At 36.7% G+C, this 24,142-nt stretch overlaps 1 protein-coding gene across 1 annotated transcript; it reads left to right on the top strand.

The window, feature by feature from the left end:
- On the top strand, positions 1 to 22,405 carry MFSD14B (major facilitator superfamily domain containing 14B). Its single transcript, XM_074166381.1, has 12 exons — positions 1 to 15; positions 103 to 198; positions 3,575 to 3,637; positions 5,850 to 5,977; positions 6,871 to 6,985; positions 8,818 to 9,036; positions 10,178 to 10,291; positions 10,827 to 10,898; positions 12,810 to 12,922; positions 13,845 to 13,942; positions 16,893 to 17,050; positions 20,778 to 22,405. Exons 1-12 carry the CDS (start codon positions 1 to 3, stop codon positions 20,979 to 20,981), a joined length of 1,395 nt encoding a protein of 464 aa, XP_074022482.1. The 3' UTR covers positions 20,982 to 22,405.
- Positions 22,406 to 24,142: the final 1,737 nt, after the last annotated feature.

Raw genomic sequence — 24,142 nt, 5'->3', positions numbered from 1 at the left:
ATGACGTGCAAGCTGGTTGTGCTCAAAATATGTTTGTAAGAGATCTTTGTGCATGTAATGAACTAGATGTGTACAACCACTGCATCTGTTTTTCTTTCTTAGCAACAAGGAATTGGTCGGCCAAGTGTATACCATGCCGTGGTGGTCATATTTCTAGAGTTCTTTGCCTGGGGGCTCTTGACAACTCCAATGCTAACAGTAAGTATCACTGATAGCTGTTATCTTGGCAGTAATAACAAAAGTTAATTTGCTAATTCCTAGGGATCAGGGGTTTAATTTGTTTTACACTTCCTGCTTACCTCATTAACCGAATTTCAGGAGTCCTAATGTTCAGCACTGCAATAGTAGTATACTACAGCTGAGATCTGGGCTGCTGAAAGACTAAAAGATAGTGAAAAGTAAATCAGCAAAACACTGAACTACTCTTTAAATTTGGCTTTTAGAGTAATATTAGTTTAATGTATTGATGAAAGTCTCTCTGAAAATGTTATTTTCTGTTAGACTTAATAGTTCAATTAGTCTTCCAGTCATAACAATTGAATAAACTACTCATCCCATAGTAAACTTTGTATACTATTGTGGGCTGGCTGTTTTGCTAGCTTGTAGCTTGAAGTAAAATATAAAGGCTTTCATCCAAGAAATGGATTATGTAAGTATTTAATCTGTTCTGGAATGCAGTTACTTTCCAGATGAATAGATAAGTTTGGTAATAGAATATGAAACCTTCTATCTGATGACTTGGGTCTTATTTGTTGGAATCAGACCTGCTTGAGAGAAGTCATCAAAAGCCTGTTGGTGCAGTTTTTCATCAGATAATGTCTGAGAGCACTTTGAATACATGACAAGCAAGGTTTTGTGGGATTGAAACACCTTGGAGTTAATTATTTGCCTTCCCCAAACTCCAAGTAAAATCATCTACATAACTCTTGAAAAGTGCTTGTCTAACCTTCCTAAAGACAATCACTGGTCTTTTAAACGTAGCTTAATGATAAATAAGTCCATATAAACAGTTAACAAATTTCCATAAAGTATATGTCTCACTAAATTACCATCCTGTATGCTGTCTTACTATTGTCAAAATATGGGGAACTTACTGGGTGGTCCTTCTGATTCTTCTTTTTCCTTTCCTTTTTTTTCTTAACCGAAATGCTCAACTTCAAGTTACTGTAGCTCGTCACTTCTCATTTAAAGGGATAATGTGCAAATAGTAATTCTTAAGCAGTCTTCAAAAAACCCCCCACTGTTAGGTGGGTTCTTCAATGGTGTACTCCAGTTGAAATAGTTGAAAACTCCGTATGAGTTTGTACTGTTAGTCACATGCAGCTGAAATGTTGTTTCTTGAAATTAGTATTTGTCATTGCATGGTGTCTAATGGGAGTGTTATGAAGTGCTTCTAATGTAAAGATAAATTATTACTTTGACTGAAGTATGTGGATTCAGAACAATCACAGTCTTGAATGTCTTGTATTTTGAATTTTGTGTTCCTCTCTTATGTGGTTTTGAATGAGGCAATTGCATTGGACTGAAAACCTAATTCAAAGCAGTGAGTTGCATAAAATGGTGTAGCTTACCTTACACAGATATAAATTATTTAATTCTGTGTTTTTGGGGTGATCGTCTTTATATGTAACCAGCTTTGCACACACTGAAAGGCTGCTGTTTGTTTTAAATAATTTCAGATCTGGTTTGATGCTTTGCACCGTTCTGTCTTGTGGTAATTTACCTTGGCCCGCTGATCGCCCAGCAGTACTAGTACTAGTCATGTAGAGCTTTCTTATGAGCAAGGTTCAGCCTTTGAACTCCCAGCTGCGCGCTTTTGTTCAAGCAGGTTTGTCCGATGGGAAGGGCAGAAATGGAATTGTCTGGCCTGTTGAACAAAGCTTATGGTAACTCAAGTTCTTTGTGGTTGTGTTGTGGTTCTCCAGGTCATTGTCGACATTCAGTCATATTAAAATGTTGGGTTTTCTATTATCAAAATAGATTGTATGTGTTCTGTGATAGCTGACATTATTTAAAGTTCATTTTTGAGAATACTTTTTCACTCCTTTTGACTTCTGTCAGCAAAGCTGTAGTGTTTGTTACGTGACACTATACTTAGAGAAGAAAAGATTTAAAGTGTTTATAAAGCATATAAAGGCTATTTTGCTCACAGACTATCCAAAGCTTATATTCATTACTCTTGTTTAAGTACTTGTAAGCCAGTATTAGTAAATCACCGTAAGCAATATTAGTCACTTAATGGCATGTTCTGTCTTCAATATAATCTGTTTTGGAATATGTAAATATTTCTATTGGTAGAACTTGATTAAGTTTGTCAACTTGCATTTTTCTTGTCTATAAAGTAATAGAAATTAATCTTAAAAGCTTGAACCAACGTCAGGAGTGGTTGCTTCACAGGAAAAATACTGGAAAAAAACTTTACAGAAATGTAATTAGATTTCACTCTGTGAGCTTCCTGCTTCCTTTTTTTTTAGACTCAGGAGACATCTTTCTAGATCTCTAATTTGAATCCTGACTTTTTTTCTTCATTTATATCATAAGATCAGCGGTCAAACAGGTGCAGAATTGTTTTAAATATCTAAACAGAAGGGGACACCAGAACAAAGAAGGGGTGTAATGTAAATAAGCAGAATTATCTGACCAGGAGTTAACATGGGAACAACTACCTTTATTAAACGTAGAATTTGAGAATCTTAGTCATCCTTGAAAAATGACGCCGTCACTTTTCAGTGACATTAAGTATTGTGTTTCTTCAGGCTAGTGGCTCTCTCAGTATGCATATAAATAATTTTTGTAGTTGTTGGCACTTATCTATAGATAAAAATAGCAAATGAATATGAAGTGTGTGTGTATACACACTTCGATCATTACAATAGCTTTTTTAATCGACACAGTAACACCTGTGAGGCCTTTTATCTCTCTTGCATATTTATGGTAAATCTGTTTGATATAGATTAACATGCTTGCCCTTGAATTAAGATTGCTGGTAAAGCACCTTAAATGAATTCATAGCTGTAGTTAAAGGATACGTGAAACACTCATAAAAGTTGCTAGTATTTATAAGCATCTACTTGTTCATCAGAAGTGTTTCTAATGGCATGACTATTGATTATGTGCAGTTTGTTGAGAAACAGTTCTCTCGGTGCCCTTTATGGGCAGTTGTGAATATAGCATTCTTTTTTTCTTGACAGTTATGAATCTCATTTTCACTCCTAATTAGTAACAATGATTGAGTCAATCATCGGAGGACTTATCTACCTCAAATATTCTGTGGTTTGTACCACATGGAGATGCTTTTGCTTACGTTGATCCCCTTTCTGAGCAAAGTACCCCAAACCAAACTATTTCTGCAGCACAGTGTGGTCTGTGCGAACAGTGAGATTTATGCCAATAAATTTATATTAAGCCTTGTTAATGTTTTCTTGTGTAGAGAAATAAAGAGTATAATTCTGGGATAAGATACTTCCTTAACAACTCTCAACAGAGCTATCCTGTTTTACAAATCAAATTTAAACTTTGAAACAATTTTCTCCTGTCTCTCCTGGTTCAAATATCGCTTTTTTTCCTCTGTCAGGTCTTACATGAAACGTTTTCCCATCATACATTTTTAATGAATGGTCTTATTCAAGGTGTTAAGGTAAGATTTTTTAAAACCTCTGACCTAAATGTTTTGTGTGTTCCTACATTTTAATTTGTCTATCCTTTGTTCTCCATGAGAACATCCAAAACACTGAGAATGTAGTTAATTCTTAAACCATTTCTTTGTTGTAATGGTTGTGTTCTTGGGTTTAGTTCAAGATACACATCTTGAAACAAGTGGAATGTTTCTCAGAAGTTTAAATTCCTTTCAATAGGTACCTGTTGTAGTTAAATATTGGTAAGGATCCTTCTGAGAATGCAGCTAGGTTTTTAATGTCTGCTTCCTAACAATGATTTATATAAAAAGTATATTAATGCAGCCATGATGATACCATTGAGATAAAAAATTAACCACTTAAAGGCTGTGATTCTATCCAAGATGTGGTATAAAAACTAATTTTCATCAGAGTTGTTTATTTTTTTTCCTCTGATCTTTTTAAATCAGTTTTATAGCATTCTGTGATGGTCAAGATATTCAAGGCAGCTTATAGCTTGTTTCTACCACTGTCACAGAGTGGTTTGCTGGGATTGTTGCCACAATGAAAAGCTTGCAAAATTTCTCCACCATAACTTAAGCTTGAAAGTCTGTTCTTTGCTAACTAGCTTACAGAGAGGCTTCAAAGCACTTAGTGTCTAACTTATGACTCAGAGGATTTATAGCACCCAGAAATTATTTACCGTTGTATTCTGTAACAAATCAAAAGTGTTTTTAGCTGTAAGAACATGATGTCTTTAGGATGGACTTGCTGTCTTGATATTTTTCATGGTGGGTTGTCTCAAACTGAAAGAGGAGGTTAACTTTGAATTTTTCTGTCAGAAAAACAAAGGTCATGTTCCTTTTGGTGTTTTCTTTCAACTCTGTTCATTTACAGTGCAGTATAACTATGAGTATTGTTCGTAGTTATACTCATCGTGAGTGGAGTGTTTCCTATACATTTTCTACAGAGCGGATCTGTAGAAAAGTGCATTAGTATAATGGTCTAAATGTATGTATTGCTCTAACAGGTGTAATAAACAGTGGAGCGTAGACCAGAGTGAGCTTGCACTTCAGTGTCCAATATTTTGTTTGAAATGCTCTTTATGAAATGTCGAAAGTGTTTTGGGTGACAGCAGAACATATTAGTACATATTCTACTGAAATATTACTCTAAGGAGCAAAAATACTAATTTCAGCTAAGGCATCTAACTTTCCTAGGATCTGGTGGTCTGGCTTTATAGCTTTTGCTCTCAATTTACTAACTGAAATAATCGGAATCAGAGCTGTTTATTGGGATTTGGCATAATAGTGATTTAGCACAGTAGTTTGTACACATGTTAAATTTGAAGGTGAATTTGAATATGAATAGGAGACGTTACCTAAAGTTCACTGGAGTAGACTTGCAGTGTATTGAGGTGCTTACAGAACCATGTATTTACTAATGTTCGGATTTATGGCAGATCTGGTTGATGAGAGAACAATTAGTAATTAGGAGGACAGTGCATCTGTTCTGGAGGTTTTGCACTTGACAAAGTTGTGAAAGGCTTTATGTATTTTAATTCTGTGTAATACAGAACAGATTTGATGCCTAGATCTAGGACTTTATGAAATGCTAAAAAATCTAGTATTTGATCCTTAGTCAATATTTTCCTTGACAACTGTACCTGTAAGTCTGACTGTTGCCACTGGAATGTCATTATGTTGTTCCACTGTCTGAAGTTTTCAAGCTTGCTCAAATGGTCCTCATAGTTCTTGCAGTCTACAAATGTCCTGTACATGAGAAATATATAGTATAAAGTGATGTGTTCTGTTTAATTTGTCTCGGAGAACAGTTACCCAAAACTCTCCCTTAAGATAGTCCGAATTGGAGGGGAATTTGGTTTTCGGATTTAGCGCTAAATCTCATGATAGAGGCTAAGATGTCCACTACTGTAGATTTTGAAGATCTTTAAGAAGTTTTATCAGTCTGTGATAATTTTATATTGAATCAAAGTGATCTTGAAAAATACATGCTTCCTCTCTTTTTTTTTTTTTATGCACTTAGGTTTAATAGATGTGAAACAAAACATCAGAATCACAGAAAAGTAGAAGAAATTGTGTACAATTTCAGTTGTCTGCAATTCTGTGTTTAGTTTCAAATCAAATAACAATTCTAGCCCTTTTTTATATTGTGGTTAAAGTGAAACTTGGAAATGTAAATATAGACGTATTAATTATTTTTCTTCTGTCACAGGGTTTTTTGTCCTTTCTCAGTGCCCCACTAATAGGTGCTCTGTCAGATGCATGGGGAAGAAGATCTTTTCTTCTTCTTACAGTTTTCTTCACCTGTGCCCCAATTCCATTAATGAGGATAAGTCCATGGTAAGTGGTACAGACTGCAGTAGTGAGCTTGTCAGTATAGAATGTAGTGTAGTTCGGGCAGAGGTAAAGAGGGACAATAAGACAAGAGAAAGCCAGTTTCCTTTCAAGATGTGATTGCATTATTCTGGAGCTTTTCTGTTTAAGAGGTGTTAAAACTGCATACCTTAAAAGCAGAAATTACAGAATGTGATTTAGTTGCTGTATTCACACAAGTATAACAGTATATGAAATGGTTTTATAGCCATGTCTAACTCAGTTTTAAGCTCAGCTGTTACTTCCCCCACTCCCCCACCCCGCCCCGAGGACTGACAGTGCTGTCATAAACATATTTCTAAAGCTAAATGAACCTTAGAATTTATTGACCACAGAAAAGTATAATTGCTACAAGTGAGATCTTTTAACTCTGTGACTCGGCAACTTTGAAGTCTTAACTGAGCTGAATTGACTTGGTTTCATTTTCATTTATGTTCATTGTGAAACATAGGGGGATTACAAAAGATATTTGTGTACATTGAATGCATTCTGAGTTCAGCTTCCAAAGCATTTTATATATGAAAGTTTATTAGTTAACTGTTTGAGAAACTGAATTCTAAGAAAATTCCTTTTTCATAACTTAAACTTGCTTCCGCTTCGAGAGTGTGAAAATTTATAGGTACCATGTCCTGAAGGAGCCACTTCTTTTAGGCTGATTTAAGTAAACAACAGAATATAGAAAATTAAAAGGTTGTTTTCCTGTATTTAAGTGAGGCTGCACAATCATTCATCTCCAGTAAAGTTTTGTGTTAGTTCTTGAGGAGCACTTCTCATAGATTAAATACAAACTTGCTTGATTAGTAAGAGAAAAGCAAGAGGTCTTATCTTAAACTTTCTAATTTTTGCTTTTAAATCATTAGGTGGTACTTCGCTATGATTTCGGTATCTGGAATCTTTTCTGTTACTTTTTCTGTAATATTTGCCTATGTAGCTGATGTAACACAAGAACATGAAAGAATTACAGCCTATGGACTGGTAAGATACACTAAAGTTCGAAAAAAAAAAAAAAAAGAAGACTGATTATGACCTCCGTATTGAACTTGTGTTTTGATGCACAGATTGTTTCCTGATTAATGTACCGAGGTTGATAGAGAAATGAAGGAACCATGCATCAAGGCACTGTATTAGACTTTGGGAAATCTAATTCAGAGTTTTTACTGCTGTACAGTCTGCTCTGTGCTTGTAGGAACAATAAAAATTTGACAACTTTACCTGCATAGAGAGCATGTATAACAAAACATATTTTGAATTTCGAAGGCAGAACGTGAAATGTTGTTAAAGACAATGCAAGTTACTTAATGCTTGATCTGGCAATACCTTTCCACCACCTGTAAATTGCACTTTCAGTTTATGTGACTTCTTTTTAATGTAACTTTGTGTAGTCCAAAGGGGCAGGAAGGGCAAAAATGCATAGTACAATATTTTTAGTAACTCAGTCACAAGCTTTCTTAATTTGCAAGAGAAGAAGAAAATAGTTCAGCTAGTACAAACAAGTAATAATGTAATATGACATAATACGATTCCTGCTTAGTTTGCTTTCCTGACTATCTGTATCGGTTTAGGTTTTGGAGGCCCATTGCTAGATGGCCTTAGCCTTTGAATGTCATTTATCCCTTCATCCTCTGTGCATCTGTTTTCAGCATACAGATGGATGAATAGATGGATTCTGGGATTTGATTCTTGGCTGACTGTACTGTACTTTCAGATCTTAAGATTTACCTTTATTTTTAGTCTTAGGGACGTATGATTCATCAGATGTTGATTTAACAGTTAAGAAAATAAAGGACTTAATTCTCTTGAACTATACTTGTGTGTGTTGTAGCGTAGCTCAAAACAGGTTTAAAAGTTCTGGAATTCCCACTTTATTTCTCCTGCCTAAAAAGAGGTCCATAAATCTATTTTGAACGTATATTTGCCTGCCTTTAAACAGTTTTTTATTAACAGAAACACCTTTATCTAAAATTCTGTGAAGTGATAGACAAAAGCGCAGTTGTTTTAATGAGGTCTGTATCTCTCTATAATCAGTTTGTTTGTTAAACCTTTTCATTATCATTTTTTTCTACCTTGGTATAAAGCTATATTTCTAGCTTGTGTTCTGATTCCATAAAATAGTGATGCAGAGTGTTTTTATATCGGGGTGTGCAAGAGTGGTAATTAAAAACCCAAACTAGCTTTATTCTAACATTTTCTGATTATTTTTATAGTGAAATTTAACTACAGCACTTGATTTTTCATTATGTTCTACTGTATGTGAATATAGTAAGTGATCTGTTCATAGCTGCATGTCACTACAACATAGTATGAAGCAATACAGTAGTTGTTGAAGTTGTCATAGCTAGTCGTCTCCTAGTTTGCTGTGCGATCCAGTGGTAGCTATGTATTTAAAAGAAAACTGTTAACAAAGGCATTATGTATTATTCTATGTATTACCCAGAGTGTTGTGGCTCAGGTTCACTTAGGCATTTAAATATGCCAACAACTTTTTAAGTGAAATTTCATCAAATTCATAATTGGAAAACAAAAACCATTTTAGTCTATTTGAAAGTAAGAGCCAAACTTGCTCTTTGACTGCAAGTCCTGTCTTGTATGGTGGGCTGTGGAGGAGAAACTGGAGGCCAGAGAAAAACTTTATTTGGACCCATATTTAATGTCATACGTGATTTGGTTTTTTTAACTTAAATTTTGACTGGTGGTTTTTTTAGAACCACACTTGTGGGGAGGGATGTTGGTGTTGAGCAAGTTACTTCATTTTTTTGCAATGGCAGAATAACCATTTCGACAAGCCTATGAACTGTTCTTTTGCATAGGTATCTGCCACCTTTGCAGCAAGTTTGGTAACTAGTCCTGCTATTGGAGCATACTTGTCTGCTGGCTATGGAGATAACCTTGTTGTACTGGTGGCCACATTGGTGGCTGTTGTGGACATCTGCTTCATCCTGCTAGCTGTACCAGAATCTCTGCCAGAAAAAGTGAGACCTGCTTCATGGGGAGCTTCTATATCATGGGAACAAGCAGACCCTTTTGCAGTAAGATGCACTTCAATAAGTAATTAATAAATCATTTATGATTAATTAGTAAAAATAATAATAAATTGGATTTTGTAAGCTTGAGAAATCTTTAATCTTATCGGTAGCTTGAGAGTTCAGTATACCATAATCTCTGTTCTCTGGTCCTGCACAAAAAGATCTAGCTAAATGTTAAAAACCAAAACCAAACCAAACTTCACGGATTAAATGGTTCTTGAATGAGAAACACTGTTTGTTGTGAAATCCAAAGTGCTTTACTTTACTAACTAACTTAATCTTTTTTTATTGTAAGAGAAATGCTGAATTCTTACAGTGCTACAGCCCCCAAAATCTGATATCGTAAAACTTTTCCATATTCATTTTATAGCTTGTACTTTTGGTTGGCAATATCTTTCCACACTCTTGAATTCCACTTTTGGTTCTATGTGATTTCTTTTTAATAGAATTGATCTAGGAAGCCTAATTTTTCTACAGGCATATATAGGAAGGGTTAAAACATATCATGCTTGTTCACTTATTCACAGTTACTCAGCTAATTTGTGTTTGTGTTACACCTTGCTATCTTAAGAGAGGAAAGAGTGATTGTTCTTCATGAGATACATTCTGCTGGGAACCGACTGTGAACATTGAGAGATGAGTGACATGCCTGAAGGACTGCAGTTAAAGAATTTGATTTCCACAATTTATTTGTAACTCAAACTGATACATGTTATGGGTGAACAAATATAAGAAATGTACAAGCAAAAATACTCATAATTTGGAAAGAGAAATAGTTGTAATGAGGCTATATTATTTGCTAGCATCTTTCAGAACAGATTATGATGGAGATCAATTAGAAGATATTATGCATTTCTCTCAATATGATTCTGGTTTATGTGAATACTTGTAATTTGGCACTGAATATTAGCTTCAAAAATCAAACGGAAACCTTGCAAAAGAACTGGATTCCACAAACCTTACATAACAGAGGGTTATTTCTAACTTGAAGTTCAGCTTAACTGTTTCCATATATGCTTTTTTTTTTTTACTCGTATGGGTGGGTAAAAAGGGATATTAAAAAAGTGAATATACCTTCTGCTTTATGCTTTCATGAGACTTCATACAAATGTTCCAATACTTGTTTTGTTTCATTGTTTTACAGTCTCTGAAGAAGGTTAGAAAAGATTCTGCAGTTCTCCCGATCTACATTACAGTTTTTCTCTCCTACCTGCCTGAGGCTGGCCAGTATTCTAGCTTTTTTCTGTACTTACGACAGGTAAATGTTGGTGTGTTTACATCTTATTAAAGATGTTTACATAACTATTACCTAAGACCTCTTTTTTTTTTTGAAGACTTTGCTTAGGAGCCTGCTTTCTGGCAAAATACATCTTTAAAAAATAAAGGCAGGATACTTTGCTAAGCCAAGAACTGAATAACACTCGACTCCTGATGCGTAAACCCTGACATAGCTTAAGCATGTGTCCATAATGTTAAGCAGACTTTGTTCTCATTCAGTGCTGCAGTTTGTACGTCTCAAGGTGGGATCTTGCCTGTTGAAGAGCTGTTGTGTCTGTGGGAGGGGATAGAGAATTTCTATTTCCAGACACATGACTTCCTCTGTCTCCTTTTTTTAAGTCATTTTTTTCTTGTATAGATTTCTTGGCAAGGATTATTCTCAGAAGTGGACACTTCGGTATGGATTTAGATTATAAGCAGGGATCAGTGTTTTCTTTGAAGAATATACCTCTTTGCTAGTGATTGTCCTGGATTGTGTTTGGCATTTGTTTTATGTATGTTCTGCTTCTCTTCAGATCATAGGTTTTGGATCCACTAGCATTGCAGCATTTATAGCTGCGGTTGGCGTTCTGTCTATAATAGCTCAGGTAAGTTTTATTCTTTCTAGTGTTCTATTAAACAGTACAAACTGAATGCTAAGGCATGCTCTTCTGACTAGTAAGCTTGCCTATAAACTTACGTGTTTTAAAATGCCAGTACACCTTGCATTCACTGAAGGTACATATATCTTCTACATAAATGTCTTTCTTTCAGTCTGCTTTCCTTAGAAATACTGGACCTGGGCATCAGAAAATGAAACTAAAATTCGCTAAGCTTAGCTCAGTAAATCTAATGGAAATCTGGCTTTAAATGACTAAAATAATGTAGGAAATTGTTTACTTAATGCAGAGCCTTCTCAAAGGGAAATGTGTTATTTTAAGCAAAAGTCATGCTATTTGCACCTATTCATGTGGCTTGTGCTATCAAACTTGGATACAAACGATGTGGGTATTGACATGATCTGTCAAGGGTTACTTAGGCTCAGTGTGGAGGCTGAGGAACTGTGAGGCGTTGGTGTATTGTTTTCCTACCTCTTAATTGGCAACAGTGAGCTGGTTTTTGGACAGGTCCTTTATGCCTTTTAGAAATCAGATTGTTTTTATGATGTGATCTTTGGTGTCTTTGAGTAGCGTCTGTCTTCCTGCTGTGATAACAGGAAGAGGAATGGCCCCTGCAGTGTGCTATAATCTTGTTGCTGTCCTTAGCAGAGTGGAGGTCTGACTGCGGAACAACACATTCCCCAGTGTCAGTGGTGTCCCTTGTTACCATTACAAGTCATTATTTTAATCCTTGCTCTGTGGTTTGTTCTGATGCTTTTCTGTTCACACACATTTGCCAATCATACTTTATTTGAACAAGTATTTTTGCTAAAAATCTCTAAAATGTCTACCCTTCTGGTTCATAATTTTCAGTGTTAAAATGAGAAAACTCTGCATTGATTTTTGAGCTCTTTGAAGAGTACAGCTTTGCTTCATAAATACTGATTTGTATTGAAGTGTTGGATATCTCCAGATAAAACTGATCATGCATACGTAGAGTTACTGTAATTTTTGCTGTTTAGGTTTCAAACTGGCTTTGTCTAATAATGAGAAACAAGAGAACTACTATGAGGAAGATGTACATGAGCAAGGAAATATGCTCTGCTCTTCAGTCCTTCTGGTTCCTCTTTTCTGGCTTTTTACTGATGCGTTCCTGAGTTTCTCATGTTACAGAAAAATGTGCACTGTTAACTGAATGAAGTTGTCTATACAGATGTTGCCTTACTAGGAACTGTCTGCTTCTTGCCATGAGTGCATTGCTGTTGTATCTGAATTGGGACCTCCTTCCGCTCAGAATACTTCTAACAATGAAAAACAGTGGTCTTCCTTTGGGATTAGTTTGCATGTACAAATAAAGATATCATACAAGTGGTATAAAGAGTCAGCAGAAAATGTAATTAAAGATGCCTAGAAATTGGCCTCAGCCAAATTTCAGTGCCTATGGTTGTGGGTTTTAATTTTAAATTTGCATAGTAATTCACCTGACTTAAAGAGATTACCTTTTTCTGTACTAACAGTCTTTTCTTTTTTTCTCTAGTATTTGTAGATACTGGGAAGTTCAGCCCATATCCAGCCTATACTATCTTAACTTGATACTAGCTTTACTGTGGTAGTCTGTAATGAAACACAATTGTAAAGGTGGAAACAAAAGCCTGTTTACAGTAGAAGCAGACACTGAGATGTAATGTCCATAGAGAAGGCAATACATACGCTGCTCAATGTCCTGAAGTAGAAACTCTTTCAATAGTTAAGAATGTCTGTACATCATTTTGGACTAAATACAGGGGAAGTAAGAACACGAGTAGTGTGAAGTTCCTCAGCAGTTGGAACGTCTTCTGAATTTCTTTGTGTAGAAGGAGAAACTATGTTAGCAATCTGACTTTTTAAAGTAACTTTTGGATTATCCAATTTCTCTTGCAGACTATGTTTCTCAGTATCTTGATGAGGTCAATAGGGAACAAAAATACAGTTCTCCTTGGCCTTGGCTTTCAAATCCTTCAGTTGGCTTGGTATGGTTTGGGATCTCAGTCTTGGTAAGTATGCATTTTCATAGGTACATGCCTGTTAAGGAACTGAAAATGTTTTTCCAGGAGGTTTATACCACTATAATTTATACCACTAAATACCATTTAGTTCTGTCGTCATGAGTATTTAAATGTTCTGTGAATTAAGCATTCTTGTCTGCATTGCACTACCAAAGTTTAGTCTGTGTTTTGCCCATGTAGGAGTGATAGCGTTTTCCAGGTATGTAGTGTAAGTTGCAAGCTAACAGCCCTTTTGAAAAAGAAGTCTTTGCACTGTTTTGGTCCGCTGAGTTTTATGTCTACAAATGTGGTTAAAACTTTTTCTTAAACTCACAAGCTATAGAGTAGTATGTTCTCTCCAGTAATTCCACTAGATCCATTTTAATCAGTTACTGGACCTGTCCTTTTTTCTTTTTTTTCTAATGTCATTCTCTTATTGTAACTATATTTGGTCTTGGAAACTATCTAGAGCCTCTGTTGTTGGAAAAACTGTAAGTAAAGTGAACTAGAACAATAAGCTGGAATAACTTTTTGTTTTCAATATTTGTCCTACTGGCAGTAATAAACATTTGTTCTTTATAAGAGCTCTTCCTGGTGAATTGTACAAGTTAGAGAACTGCCTCACTGGCAGTGCCTCACTGTGAAATTATTCCTTTGTACAGCCTTTAGAGAGGGAAAGCCTGTGCATCACTTCACTCCCGCTCCCTTCTTTTCCTCTGCTGTAATAGGTAGTGTAGAATCAAATGCAATTCTGTTCCAACAAGCTCAGAGTAATTTGTGGGAGGGGAGCAGGAAGAAGGCTCTGACCAGATAGTTTCCAGTCTTGAGGTACCCTTAAATGAGGGTACCCTCCTTGTGACCCTTTTTGGTGGCTTGGGGAGTAATTATATGGGCAGTCTCATTTTTAATTCAAATTATGCATTTAACACAGGATGATGTGGGCAGCAGGAGCTGTAGCAGCAATGTCAAGCATTACATTCCCAGCAATCAGTGCTCTGATTTCACGAAATGCAGAGTCAGATCAACAAGGTTAGTATTGAATTTCGGTTTCAGCATCAGACTGCTCTCTTGGACTTTTCTGTCTAGAAAGCAGAACACTTATCTAGATGTACTTTTCAAATATGTTGATGAGTAATGAATTTCTTTGGTAGTAGCTGTGGAAGCCAGCCAATCTATGTAGAAAGGAAGGAAGTACACAAATTTATCAAATTTGCATTGCAAAATACGTAGTTTCTGTCTGGCCAACTACTTCTCTTCTAGCTTCCTGTAGAATTGCTACAAAAGCAACGAAAAGATACGTGGTTACTTTTGTGTTTTTTCCTTCCTCTTTTTTTATGAAAAGTAATATTGTGTAAGTAGATACTGATTACTAATGTAACAATACTGTCTTTTTGACAGAAACTAAAACCAAGTCTTACCAGAGTAAAATAAGCCTATAGAAGGAGCTCTATTCTGTGTGGAAAAGTTGGCCCTATTTGCAGTAATGCCTCAGATTTTCAAGGAATAGAAAAGGAAGTTTAAGTAAATAGTTGATCTGAGAAGACAGAAGAATTCATTGGTATTGATGTGAAGGAGAATGAACAATCAAAAATAGATCTTCATTTTAAATGAAGTGAGGGAAGGCTTCATCACAAAATATAGCACTGGCGTATAATAAGTGAGTTTACAGTTCTCTCTAAAAAAAATCCTGTACTAGGATTTATATGCATCTGTCTTGCTTTAACATTGTACAACTTGAAGTTAGATAATGGAAGGTACAAAGGAGATGCAGCTCTGAGAGACAGATTTCGCTGAATCATGGAATTGTCAGAGTTGGACCTCTAGAGATCATCTAGTCCAATTCCCCTGCTAAAGCAGGATTGCCTAGAGCACATTACTCAGGACTGCATCAAGGCGGGTCTTGAAAGTCTCCAGAGGAGGGGACTCCACAACCTCCCTGGGCAGCCTGTTCCAGTGCTTTGTCACCCTCACCGTAAAGAAGTTCCTCCTCGTATTTTAATGGCATTTCCTATGTTCCAGCTTGTGCCCGTTACCCCTCGTCCTGTCGCTGTGAACCACTGAAAAGATTCCAGCTCCATCATCCTTCAACCCTCCCTTTAGGTACTTGTAAACATAGATAAGGTTTTACCTTATCTCAGCCTTCTCTTCTCCAGGCTAAAGAGCCCCAGCTCTTTGAGCCTTTCCTCATAAGGGAGATGCTCCAATCCCTTAATCATCTTTGTTGCCCTACATTGGACTCTCTCCAGTAGTTCCCTGTCTCTCTTGAACTGGGGAGCCCAGAACTGGACGCAGTATTCCAGTTGTGGCCTCACCAGTGCAGAGTAGAGGGGGAGAATGACCTCCCTCAACTTACTGGCCACACTCTTCTCTATGCAGCCCATTGGCCATAGCCATCCCATTGGCCCTCTTGGCAACAAGGGCACATTGCTGGCTCATGGAAAGTTTGCTATCCACCAGGACTCCCAGATCCTTCTCCTCAGTAGTGCTTTCCAGAAGATCCACCCCTAACCTATATTGGTGCCTGGGGTTCTTCTTCCCCAGGTGCAGGACCCTACATTTGCCCTTGTTGAACCTCATTAGGTTCTTTTCTGCCCAGCTCTCCAGCCTGTTCAGGTCACGCTGCATGGCGGCACAGCCCTCTGGAGTATCGGCCAGCACTCCCAGTTTGGTATCATCAGCAAACTTGCTGAGGATACACTGTCCCCTTGTCCACGTCATTGATGAATATGTTGAACAGGACTGGGCCGAATATTGACCCCGGGGGGACACTGCTGGTTACAGGCCTCCAACTTGACCCTGCTCCATTAATTACAACCCTCTGAGTTCTGTCACACAGCCAGCTCTCAGTCCACCTCACTGCCCCCTCATCTAGCCCACACTTCCTTAATTTTCTAATGAGGGTGTTATGGGACACAGTGTCAAAAGCCTTTTCAATTTCAATTGAGTTTGAAAGGTGCAAAAGACAGTGTTTTATATAGCTTTTTAATCATTCCCCTCTCCCCCGTTTTTGTTCGTAATAGAAACATTTAAAAGAGTTTTAAAAGACTTGTTTTCTATTTATGTCATGAAATGGTTTAGTTAAATTGATAGAAGTCATTGATCTTTCATTTTACATATAGGAAAGTACCGTTAATAGCTCAAGTATACAATAATTTCTAGAGTGAAGTTTTGCCACCTAGTGGCATGAAGATTTTAAGTTTACATGTCAACATATGAAGAAAAAACTTGGAGAACTTTCTATTTGGCACGTTGTCTTTCCTTCCATTTTACAAATTATTGCCTTAAGAAGGAAGGGTATACACAGACTAGAACACTGTAAAAAGTGTTCTGTAGATTTGTAATCTGTGAGATCATCAAAAAAACTTATTATACTGTTGTCATAATCACTTAATGAAATTGAAACAGAAATACAGGCATAAAGCTCTGATTAATCAAGCTTTTAAAATAATTTTATGTAAAAGTGCACCCATGTAGTATTCCAGATTTACTGCAGTACTGCTGATTTTACTGTCCCAAACAAGTTAGTTGGAACTTAAATCCTGGGTTTAGATTGGTGAAGGAAATAAATCTTTTACAGTTTGTGCCTGTTTTGCCAATAACAACCCTTAACACATAGATATATTACTCTGTATTTCAGTTGAAAATAAATTGAGCTAACACCTCACTTAACCACTGCTTTCTTCATTGTAGGCTTTGGGTGAGAAAATTAGACTTGCACATAAATTTAGTTACTCATATTCAAAACTCATATCACTTCCCATAGCATGGATGTACAGTGACAGAACTATGGTCATGCAGACAATTATTTTAATCCAGCAAAGTTGTCTTCACTCTATGTCTTAAGATCTTAGTATGTAGGAATAATTCAGATGTGCTATTTTGGAATAGCCATTAGAATGCACTCAGAGCTGTTGACTCTGAGTGTTAAATCTTGATTTTAAAAAAATAAATCATATTCTCATCTTTTTTTCTTTTTTAGGTGTTGTCCAAGGAATAATAACTGGAATAAGAGGTCTGTGCAATGGCCTGGGACCAGCACTGTATGGCTTTATTTTCTTTCTCTTTCATGTGGAGCTCAATGAATTGCCACCTGACCAGACTTCTGAAAAAAAAGGCATGCAAAATCCCAGTGATGAGGTAAGTTTTAATATTTGGTGTGAAGTTTGCAGTGTAGAATTTGTAAGGGTAAAAATCTGTCATTTTTGGTTGATTTAAAATCTTGATATCTAATTCTTGAACTACTTAATTCTTACTTGTCAGCTTTATTGAACTATTGAACATAATTTAAATTTGGTAGTACATATTTAGATCAACAGCGTTAACAGCTTTGATTTCCGTATTCTAACAGAACCAGTTAACTTCTTTTGATATAAATCTACTCAAAACACAGCTGTAATCTTGAATTACAGCAAAACATGAATTTTTGACAATAGAAAGGTCATTTTTGTAACTCAGTCAGTTGTAACAAGTTTATCTTCGAACCTTACAGCAATAGGTAGATTATTCACATACACAGTAATTGAGTATACGGTTGAGATACAATTTTTTTTTTTTTTTTTTGAATAGTTTTTCCACCCCAGTGGCAATAACAATGCTGTTCATCACCTTTCCTTACCTGTATAAAAGTTGAGGGGGAGAAGTCGTCCTGTACGACATTTCTTTGAACTCTTTTAAGTCTTTTCTTGTATGTCTTCCATCTTTGTCTCAGGTCTGCGTTTTTGTCTGCTTTGTTGTTTTCCTATTTGGCTTCCAAGATACCAAATATATACTTACCAGAATTCAGAGAATCTTATGGACCCATTTTTCTTTTTAGCTTGAGGGCTCTGATCTTTTCAGCTACGATTTCATTGCTTTTTTAAAATACTATGAATGGACTTTCAAGAGAGATAATGATCTCTTAGATTGTCATTAAGCTGATTAAGAACGAATTAGCTGAATATGTAAATAACTGATGGCTGTTAGTGTGGAAAAAACTGTTTGTTGTTCATCCAGTGGTCTGTGCATCTTTCCAGGTATTAATTGTAACCAGTGCTTTAACGTACTGCTCGCTGCTGTACCTATGGTGAGGTGCTCCATAATTGCTCACGCAAACTGAGTAGAGTTTCAGAGTAAAGGGGCAAAGGCACTCTTTATGTTGTACGAAAAAAATACTGTAATGAAATAGGGGAAAACCTTTATAATCGTGATCAAGTTTTCAAGAGCTTTGTCATGTTTCCACTAGTTAAAATTTCACTCATGAACTCTGTTTTTTAAATGATCAAGTCATATAAACTTTTCCTGGGGAAGGGGGCGTGTTGGCTCTTTGACCTTGTACACACATTTCTGTTACAAGTAATGTCAGTATGTTCTGTTACTTTAAGAATATCCATGTGGGTTTTTTGTTGAAGTAGCCCACATGTATTACAATGAAGCAACTGACTGTTCCACTAAGTTATAAATGAGTCAAAACTTCCTGTTGTGGAATTTTCTAAAGCTTGTGGTAGAAGAAGTTCCTGTGCTGAAGCCTACTGTATGAGCTTCCTTATAAAATGATGATTTTTCTAAGCTGTAAGGGTAAATTAAACTGTTGTTTCAGACATACTTGTTTTCTTGAAAACCTACTTAATAAATAGACATTTTTTAGTTAGCAGTACAGCAAATCAGTAAGTATTTGCATAATTAAGATTGCTTTTTGTTCTAATTTCAGTGGGACGGCTTTTATGTTTAATTGTGTATGTACTCATAAGCTTTGTTAAATATCTATAATTACATCTCTCCTTGTTAATAGCTTACCAGGCACCTAACATGTAAAATTATAATTCAGGAACATAACAATACTTTTGGGGTTTTTTCCTTACTAATTCTTATATTCAAGTCTAATATAACAGTGGGAAAGAACTCCACGATTTGAATATTATATAGGTTTTTAAATTGATCTAAGTAACATGAGTGAAAGTGAAAACCAGGGAATGCAGCAAGATTAGACAAGGAAATGAGCAAATGTGTACAAGCCTATCTTACAACATTAGTACTAATTAGTACCTTGGATTTGCAAGGCCCAAATGCAAGTGCGTGTCTCTTAATTTTTTTCAGTGTTTTATATTTATAACTGGGAGTTGCATTACAGCTATGTGTAGTTTGAAAAATGTTTTCTTGATTTTATTAAATGCTAATAAATGTTAACTAAGAAGCATTTTCATAACAAGTTTAAATGGTAAAGTACTTTGTTTTAAAAAGGCACTGGATGTCTATAGAACTGCAGTAAACTGATATCATGTGTTTTAGTCTGTGACAAACATTAATTTTTTGTGTGTGTGTGTTTAAGCTTGTGTTCTACCCCTGCTTGTCAAAAGCAATGAGTCTATAGGAACTCAGTTGATAATGCACTTCTGTGCTGAACCTTGACCTAACCCAGTGTGCTACTAAGGTGAATTAAAACCAGTTCTTTTTCCTTTGTTTCCACTATTGTAATACTGGGTGTTACTGCAAGGAAATAGATACGTTGTTATCAGAAATAAGTTATTTATATAGGTATTATTAAAATTATTAATGTGAAGGATAAATTTGTTTGTGTAACTTCTGATTTTACTTTCAGAGAAAGCAATCTTGTCCCATTTAAAAAAAAATTTAACTTGTGAAAGCTGATTATTGTCATAATTTAGTATTTTACTTGTCGGATATAAAGTCTTCTGTGTTCACTGATGGACAGAGTGCTAAACCAAATAGATATAATGGTTTTGTAAACCTTCATATTCAAACAATGGTGACAGGAAAGTCTGGATGCAAATTTCAGTTATTTAGGGTGTGGAGTAAATGGAGAAGAAAACATCCTACTGGTCATTTCCGGTGGTTTTTTTTAAACAGCTCAAACTTTTTTTTTCTTTTTTTGACTTGCCTTTAGGTATTCATTTATTTTACTCTAGAGTACTAGGAAGACTAGAGCAATAGGATTTTACTGAATATCACTTTTTTTGTGTGTGTGGAAATGAGAGAGCTGCAGTGTTACCGCAGGTACAGTTGTGATTCTCTTCCGTCAAAGAAAACACCTGATGCGCCAATTCAAGAAAAATTGTGTATCTGCTCTGCAGAGCATGAATAGTAGAAGTTAATTTGTCTTAATTCCCATTTAAATAACTGTTTTTAAAACTGGAGAGCCTGAAGAGGAGAGTGAGGTTACATCATTATAATTATCCACAGGGAACCCTTACAGCAAACAGTACCTTCATGGATTAAAATTAGTCTTATCACCTTTTTGGTATTTCTTTTTAATTGTGTTTATGAAATGTGGATAAGTTGTATTTTAAATTTTAAAATAAACTGTTTAGAAGCAAAAGAGAATAACTCCAAATACCAGGTTATCATACATGCCAGCAACCTGTCTGTGCAGTGAGAACAGTATGTACTGCATAGCCTGCTGTTACTTTCCTCACTCATGTATTAGGTTTTTGGGATGTTTGTTTATTTAGCTAACTTGATTCTAAAGTTTGTTAGCCACGGAAGCAAGTGGAAAAAGTGAAGTTCAGTTAAAAATTTACTGAGCATTTGTACTTCTGGATGTTGAAAACTTATCCTATTAATCTTCAGAGGAGTCTTGCTGATTTAACAGGCATGTTGCCTAAAGAAAAAGAAATTACAAATGTTTGTTTCATCTGCTGGGCAATCCTGTTGTCAGTTGATATGCATTGATTGTATGTATTTCTGTTTCTTAGATCACTGTGCAGATCAGAAAATTCATGTTGCAGTGCACATATAAACTAGTTTGCATAAACTTTATAGTCACTGTAAATACAACTCCCATTATCTCCTGTCTTAATGGTATATTTCTTAATGCAGAAGTCAATGTCTCAGACTTCATGAATTCTTTGATATGCTTGTTTCCTCATAGAGATCAATTGTTCCTGGTCCACCCTTCCTGGTTGGAGCATGCATTGTTCTTCTGGCTTTTCTAGTCGCCTTATTTATTCCTGAGCACAGCAAAGCCAACGGTACCAGAAAACACAGCAACAGCCTCGGCAGCACTCTGAGTAACAACCGAGACCAAAGTAGTGAAGAGGACGTTGAACCATTGCTGCAAGATAGCAGTGTATGAAGGCTGCCTTCTGAGGAGACTATGGAACAAATTCATGCATTGAATTGTGGCTCTGGAAGTTTGGTGGGATGTACAGCGTATCTGGCCTCTGAGAGGAAGGCAGCTGTGTCACATGCTGTATGATACTTGAGGTTGATACCGTACTTGCAGGAGAGTTTATTCAGCATGGCAGGTCACAACTGGGTGTGATTCTACCCAGTATTAGAGTGCAAATGCTAGGTAAAATGCTGGTATTGGGTAGAAACCAATGGAATTGGTAGAAACATAATGGAATTTTTTGAAGTTTGAATGTTCAATTCCCAAAGTTGTATGCAAAATAATCAGGTTTGAGGCAGAACAGTTTCTGCCACCGCTGTTAAAGGTTGTTTTGCATTTCTTATGCCTTTTATCTGCATGTATGACACATGTAGTCCTCACAATGTGAGAGGGACTGATCTATATAGTTGTGGTATCTGAAATAGTGGCTATCAATAAAAGTAATTGAATTTTCTTAAGACACATTCTCAAATACTATTTAGTAACAAAAAGTCCAGTAGTTACCAGAAAGCATTGGTGAAACTCAGATGACTTTTGAGGGTGTATGATCACACATGACAATCATTACCCATAAATGAAGGTCATATTGAAGTCTTAAACCCCACATTCCAGAACAGCCAGTTCTGAGCAGTTCAAACTAATGCAGATGGCACCTGAGAGCACTGGTCACATTAAATTTTTTTGCTGATGAAAAATAGAATTTTAATTACAAAACGAGCAGTGTCAGAAGTACGGACACTCCTGACTTGTGAGAAAAACAGGAAACACAATGGGTGCCAGAGTAGTTTACATCAATAAATATGTATATTTATTGCATTTTGTCACTTTATCTGCCATATGAAATAATCTTTCCTATTAATTCTTTTCACTCCTGCCTTAACTGCTACATAGTGTTCAGTTATTAATTATATCTAGCCTTCATATCACTGTCTTACCTGCTGAATCTCATGGATACATTCATATCAAATTTCCTTTCTGAAAGATGCTTTGAAGGAGTTACGAATGGCTACAAATTTTTAGAAACATTTTATGAAAAATACACAGATTTATATGTATTTTGCTGCAGTGTAAATGGACCATTAAACCCAACTTTAATGAAGTACTCCTATGAATGTTTTATATGTATGCAATATATGTAGATATTTTTAATGACTTCTAATTTTTCAGATAGGGTGCTGTGTAAATCATGTATTTATAAATGTAATGAGGGTACTGACAGATACAAAGTTTTTTAAAAGGATTGTGTATTGACTGAACAGATTTTAAAAATATATATTTTGAAACTTGTTCCATGTTGAGCAGAGATAACAAACCTTTTGTACTACGTAGTATGGTTTTTAAGTTAATAAGCTTCCTAATGCATAATAAATCTACATCTTAAGCTTTCTAGGTTTCATGTGTAAGTGTGTGTTCTTCCAGGTTCACTATTGTGCCTTCCCTGCTTCTGAAGTGGTTTAATGCTAGTGCTGGATCACAGTACTTGAATTCCTATTGTACTGCTGTGTTGTATCTGTGTCATCAAGCATGGTGAAAAGCGTGCTTTGCTCAGAAGTCCACTTGGTTTCTGACATGGTGTCCACTGAGGTAGAGAAGTGGAAAGAGTGAAAGGGAGTCAGTTTAAAAAAAACTGACTACTGATCTCAACAGTTCTATGGAATTAAGATGCTTCTTCTGATGAGGATTAGGTGGGTTTTTTACTTTGAATTATTTGGAATTCAAGCTTAAGCTTTAATGCTGGATATTTTATTTTTGCTGCAGGCCAAACTGGAGTCAAGTAGGTATTGCATGATCCCAGTGTACAATGTCTTAAAATTCATATGGAACTTAAGAGATCATACAGTATATAAGTGTTAAAAGTAGCAAATGTCGAATGTCAAATTTATTACTAGTATTAGTATACCAGCAATGGATCAAATGGTGAGAACAAACACACCTATTCTCGTCTGGCATCTTTGATCTGGGACCACTCTCCAGACATTTGATACTTTTTAACCCAGCCCTGCAGAGAGTGAAAGCCCCAATATGTGTCAAGTGATGTATTCAGTTCCCAGAAAGAGTGAGCAGAAGCAGCACTTTTCCCTCCTGGCATGTTGGACGTGGGAGCAACCACTAGATGTTGTATATTTTTGAGAGAGGCCCTGTGGAAACTGGAAGCCACAAGGTTTGTGCGATTACAAAAGCAGTTCACAAGGTGACAACAAGCACCACTTCATGCTCCTGGCATGCTGGGTGTGGGAGCAATCTCTAGTAGTTCAGTATTTTTGTGCCTGCCCCAAAGGGAGTGGGGGAGCCCCATGGTTTATGGGAAAGTAAAAGTGATTCCTGGAGAAAGGGAGAAGAAGTGCGACTTTCCCCTTCTAAACCACCGATACGGGAACAAACTCCAGACATTTGATATTTTTGAGACAGGCCCTGATGCAAGTGAAAACTCCTAGGAGTGTCCAGCTCTGAAACTGGATTCCGTAGCGGATCAGAAACATACAATATTTTTTCCCTCCGAGGATATTCCTAATGAAAGATATTTGATGTCTTTGAGTCCGGCTCCAGAGAGAGTGAAAGTCCTGAGGTAAAAGACGATGCGAGTTTTGAGCTCAGTCCTCGGCAGAGTGAGAGCGCGAAAGGCGTGGGGCTACGCAAGCGGTTCCAGGAACCAGTGAGACCAAGCACCCCGGTAGCCTTTCAGCACCTTCCCCGTGGGAGAAAGCTCCGCACGTTCGCTTGCTTTGAGCCCGACTACTCTGTTGGAGGGCGAAAGCCCTCGCTCGAGCGCGCTGATAGTACGAAAGCGGTTCCCAGAGGCAGTGAGACTAGCACCGCTTCTCCCTCCCAGCTCCTTCCACGTCGGAGCAAGGGCCAGATGTCTTCTGATTTTAAGGTTCCCCACGTGGAGCGCGGAAGTACAAGAGCTGGGAGGGCTATGGGAGCGGTTGCCAGAGCCAGTGAGAACAGGCAACCCGTTTCCCTCCCGCCCCTCCGCTTTGGGAGTACTCTCCAGACCTTGGGTGTTTTCCATCCCAGGCATGGGCAGAGTAAAAGCCCCAAGGGTCGTGGGTCACAAGAAAGCCGTTCTTCGCATGAGACCAAGCACAGCTTTTCCCTCCTTGCACCTTCGACCTGTTACAACT

This window comes from Numenius arquata, chromosome Z, assembly GCF_964106895.1.
Source record: "Numenius arquata chromosome Z, bNumArq3.hap1.1, whole genome shotgun sequence".
NCBI classification, from domain to species: Eukaryota; Metazoa; Chordata; class Aves; order Charadriiformes; family Scolopacidae; genus Numenius; species Numenius arquata.
The sequence above is the reverse complement of the archived record's forward strand: the minus strand, read 5'-3'. Positions and strand labels throughout refer to the sequence as shown.

Coding starts and splice junctions, on each gene's coding strand:
- MFSD14B (XM_074166381.1), top strand. Junction 6,986..8,817: donor GAATTACAGCCTATGGACTG/GTAAGATACACT, acceptor TCTTTTGCATAG/GTATCTGCCACCTTTGCAGC. Junction 10,292..10,826: donor TTTTTCTGTACTTACGACAG/GTAAATGTTGGT, acceptor GCTTCTCTTCAG/ATCATAGGTTTTGGATCCAC.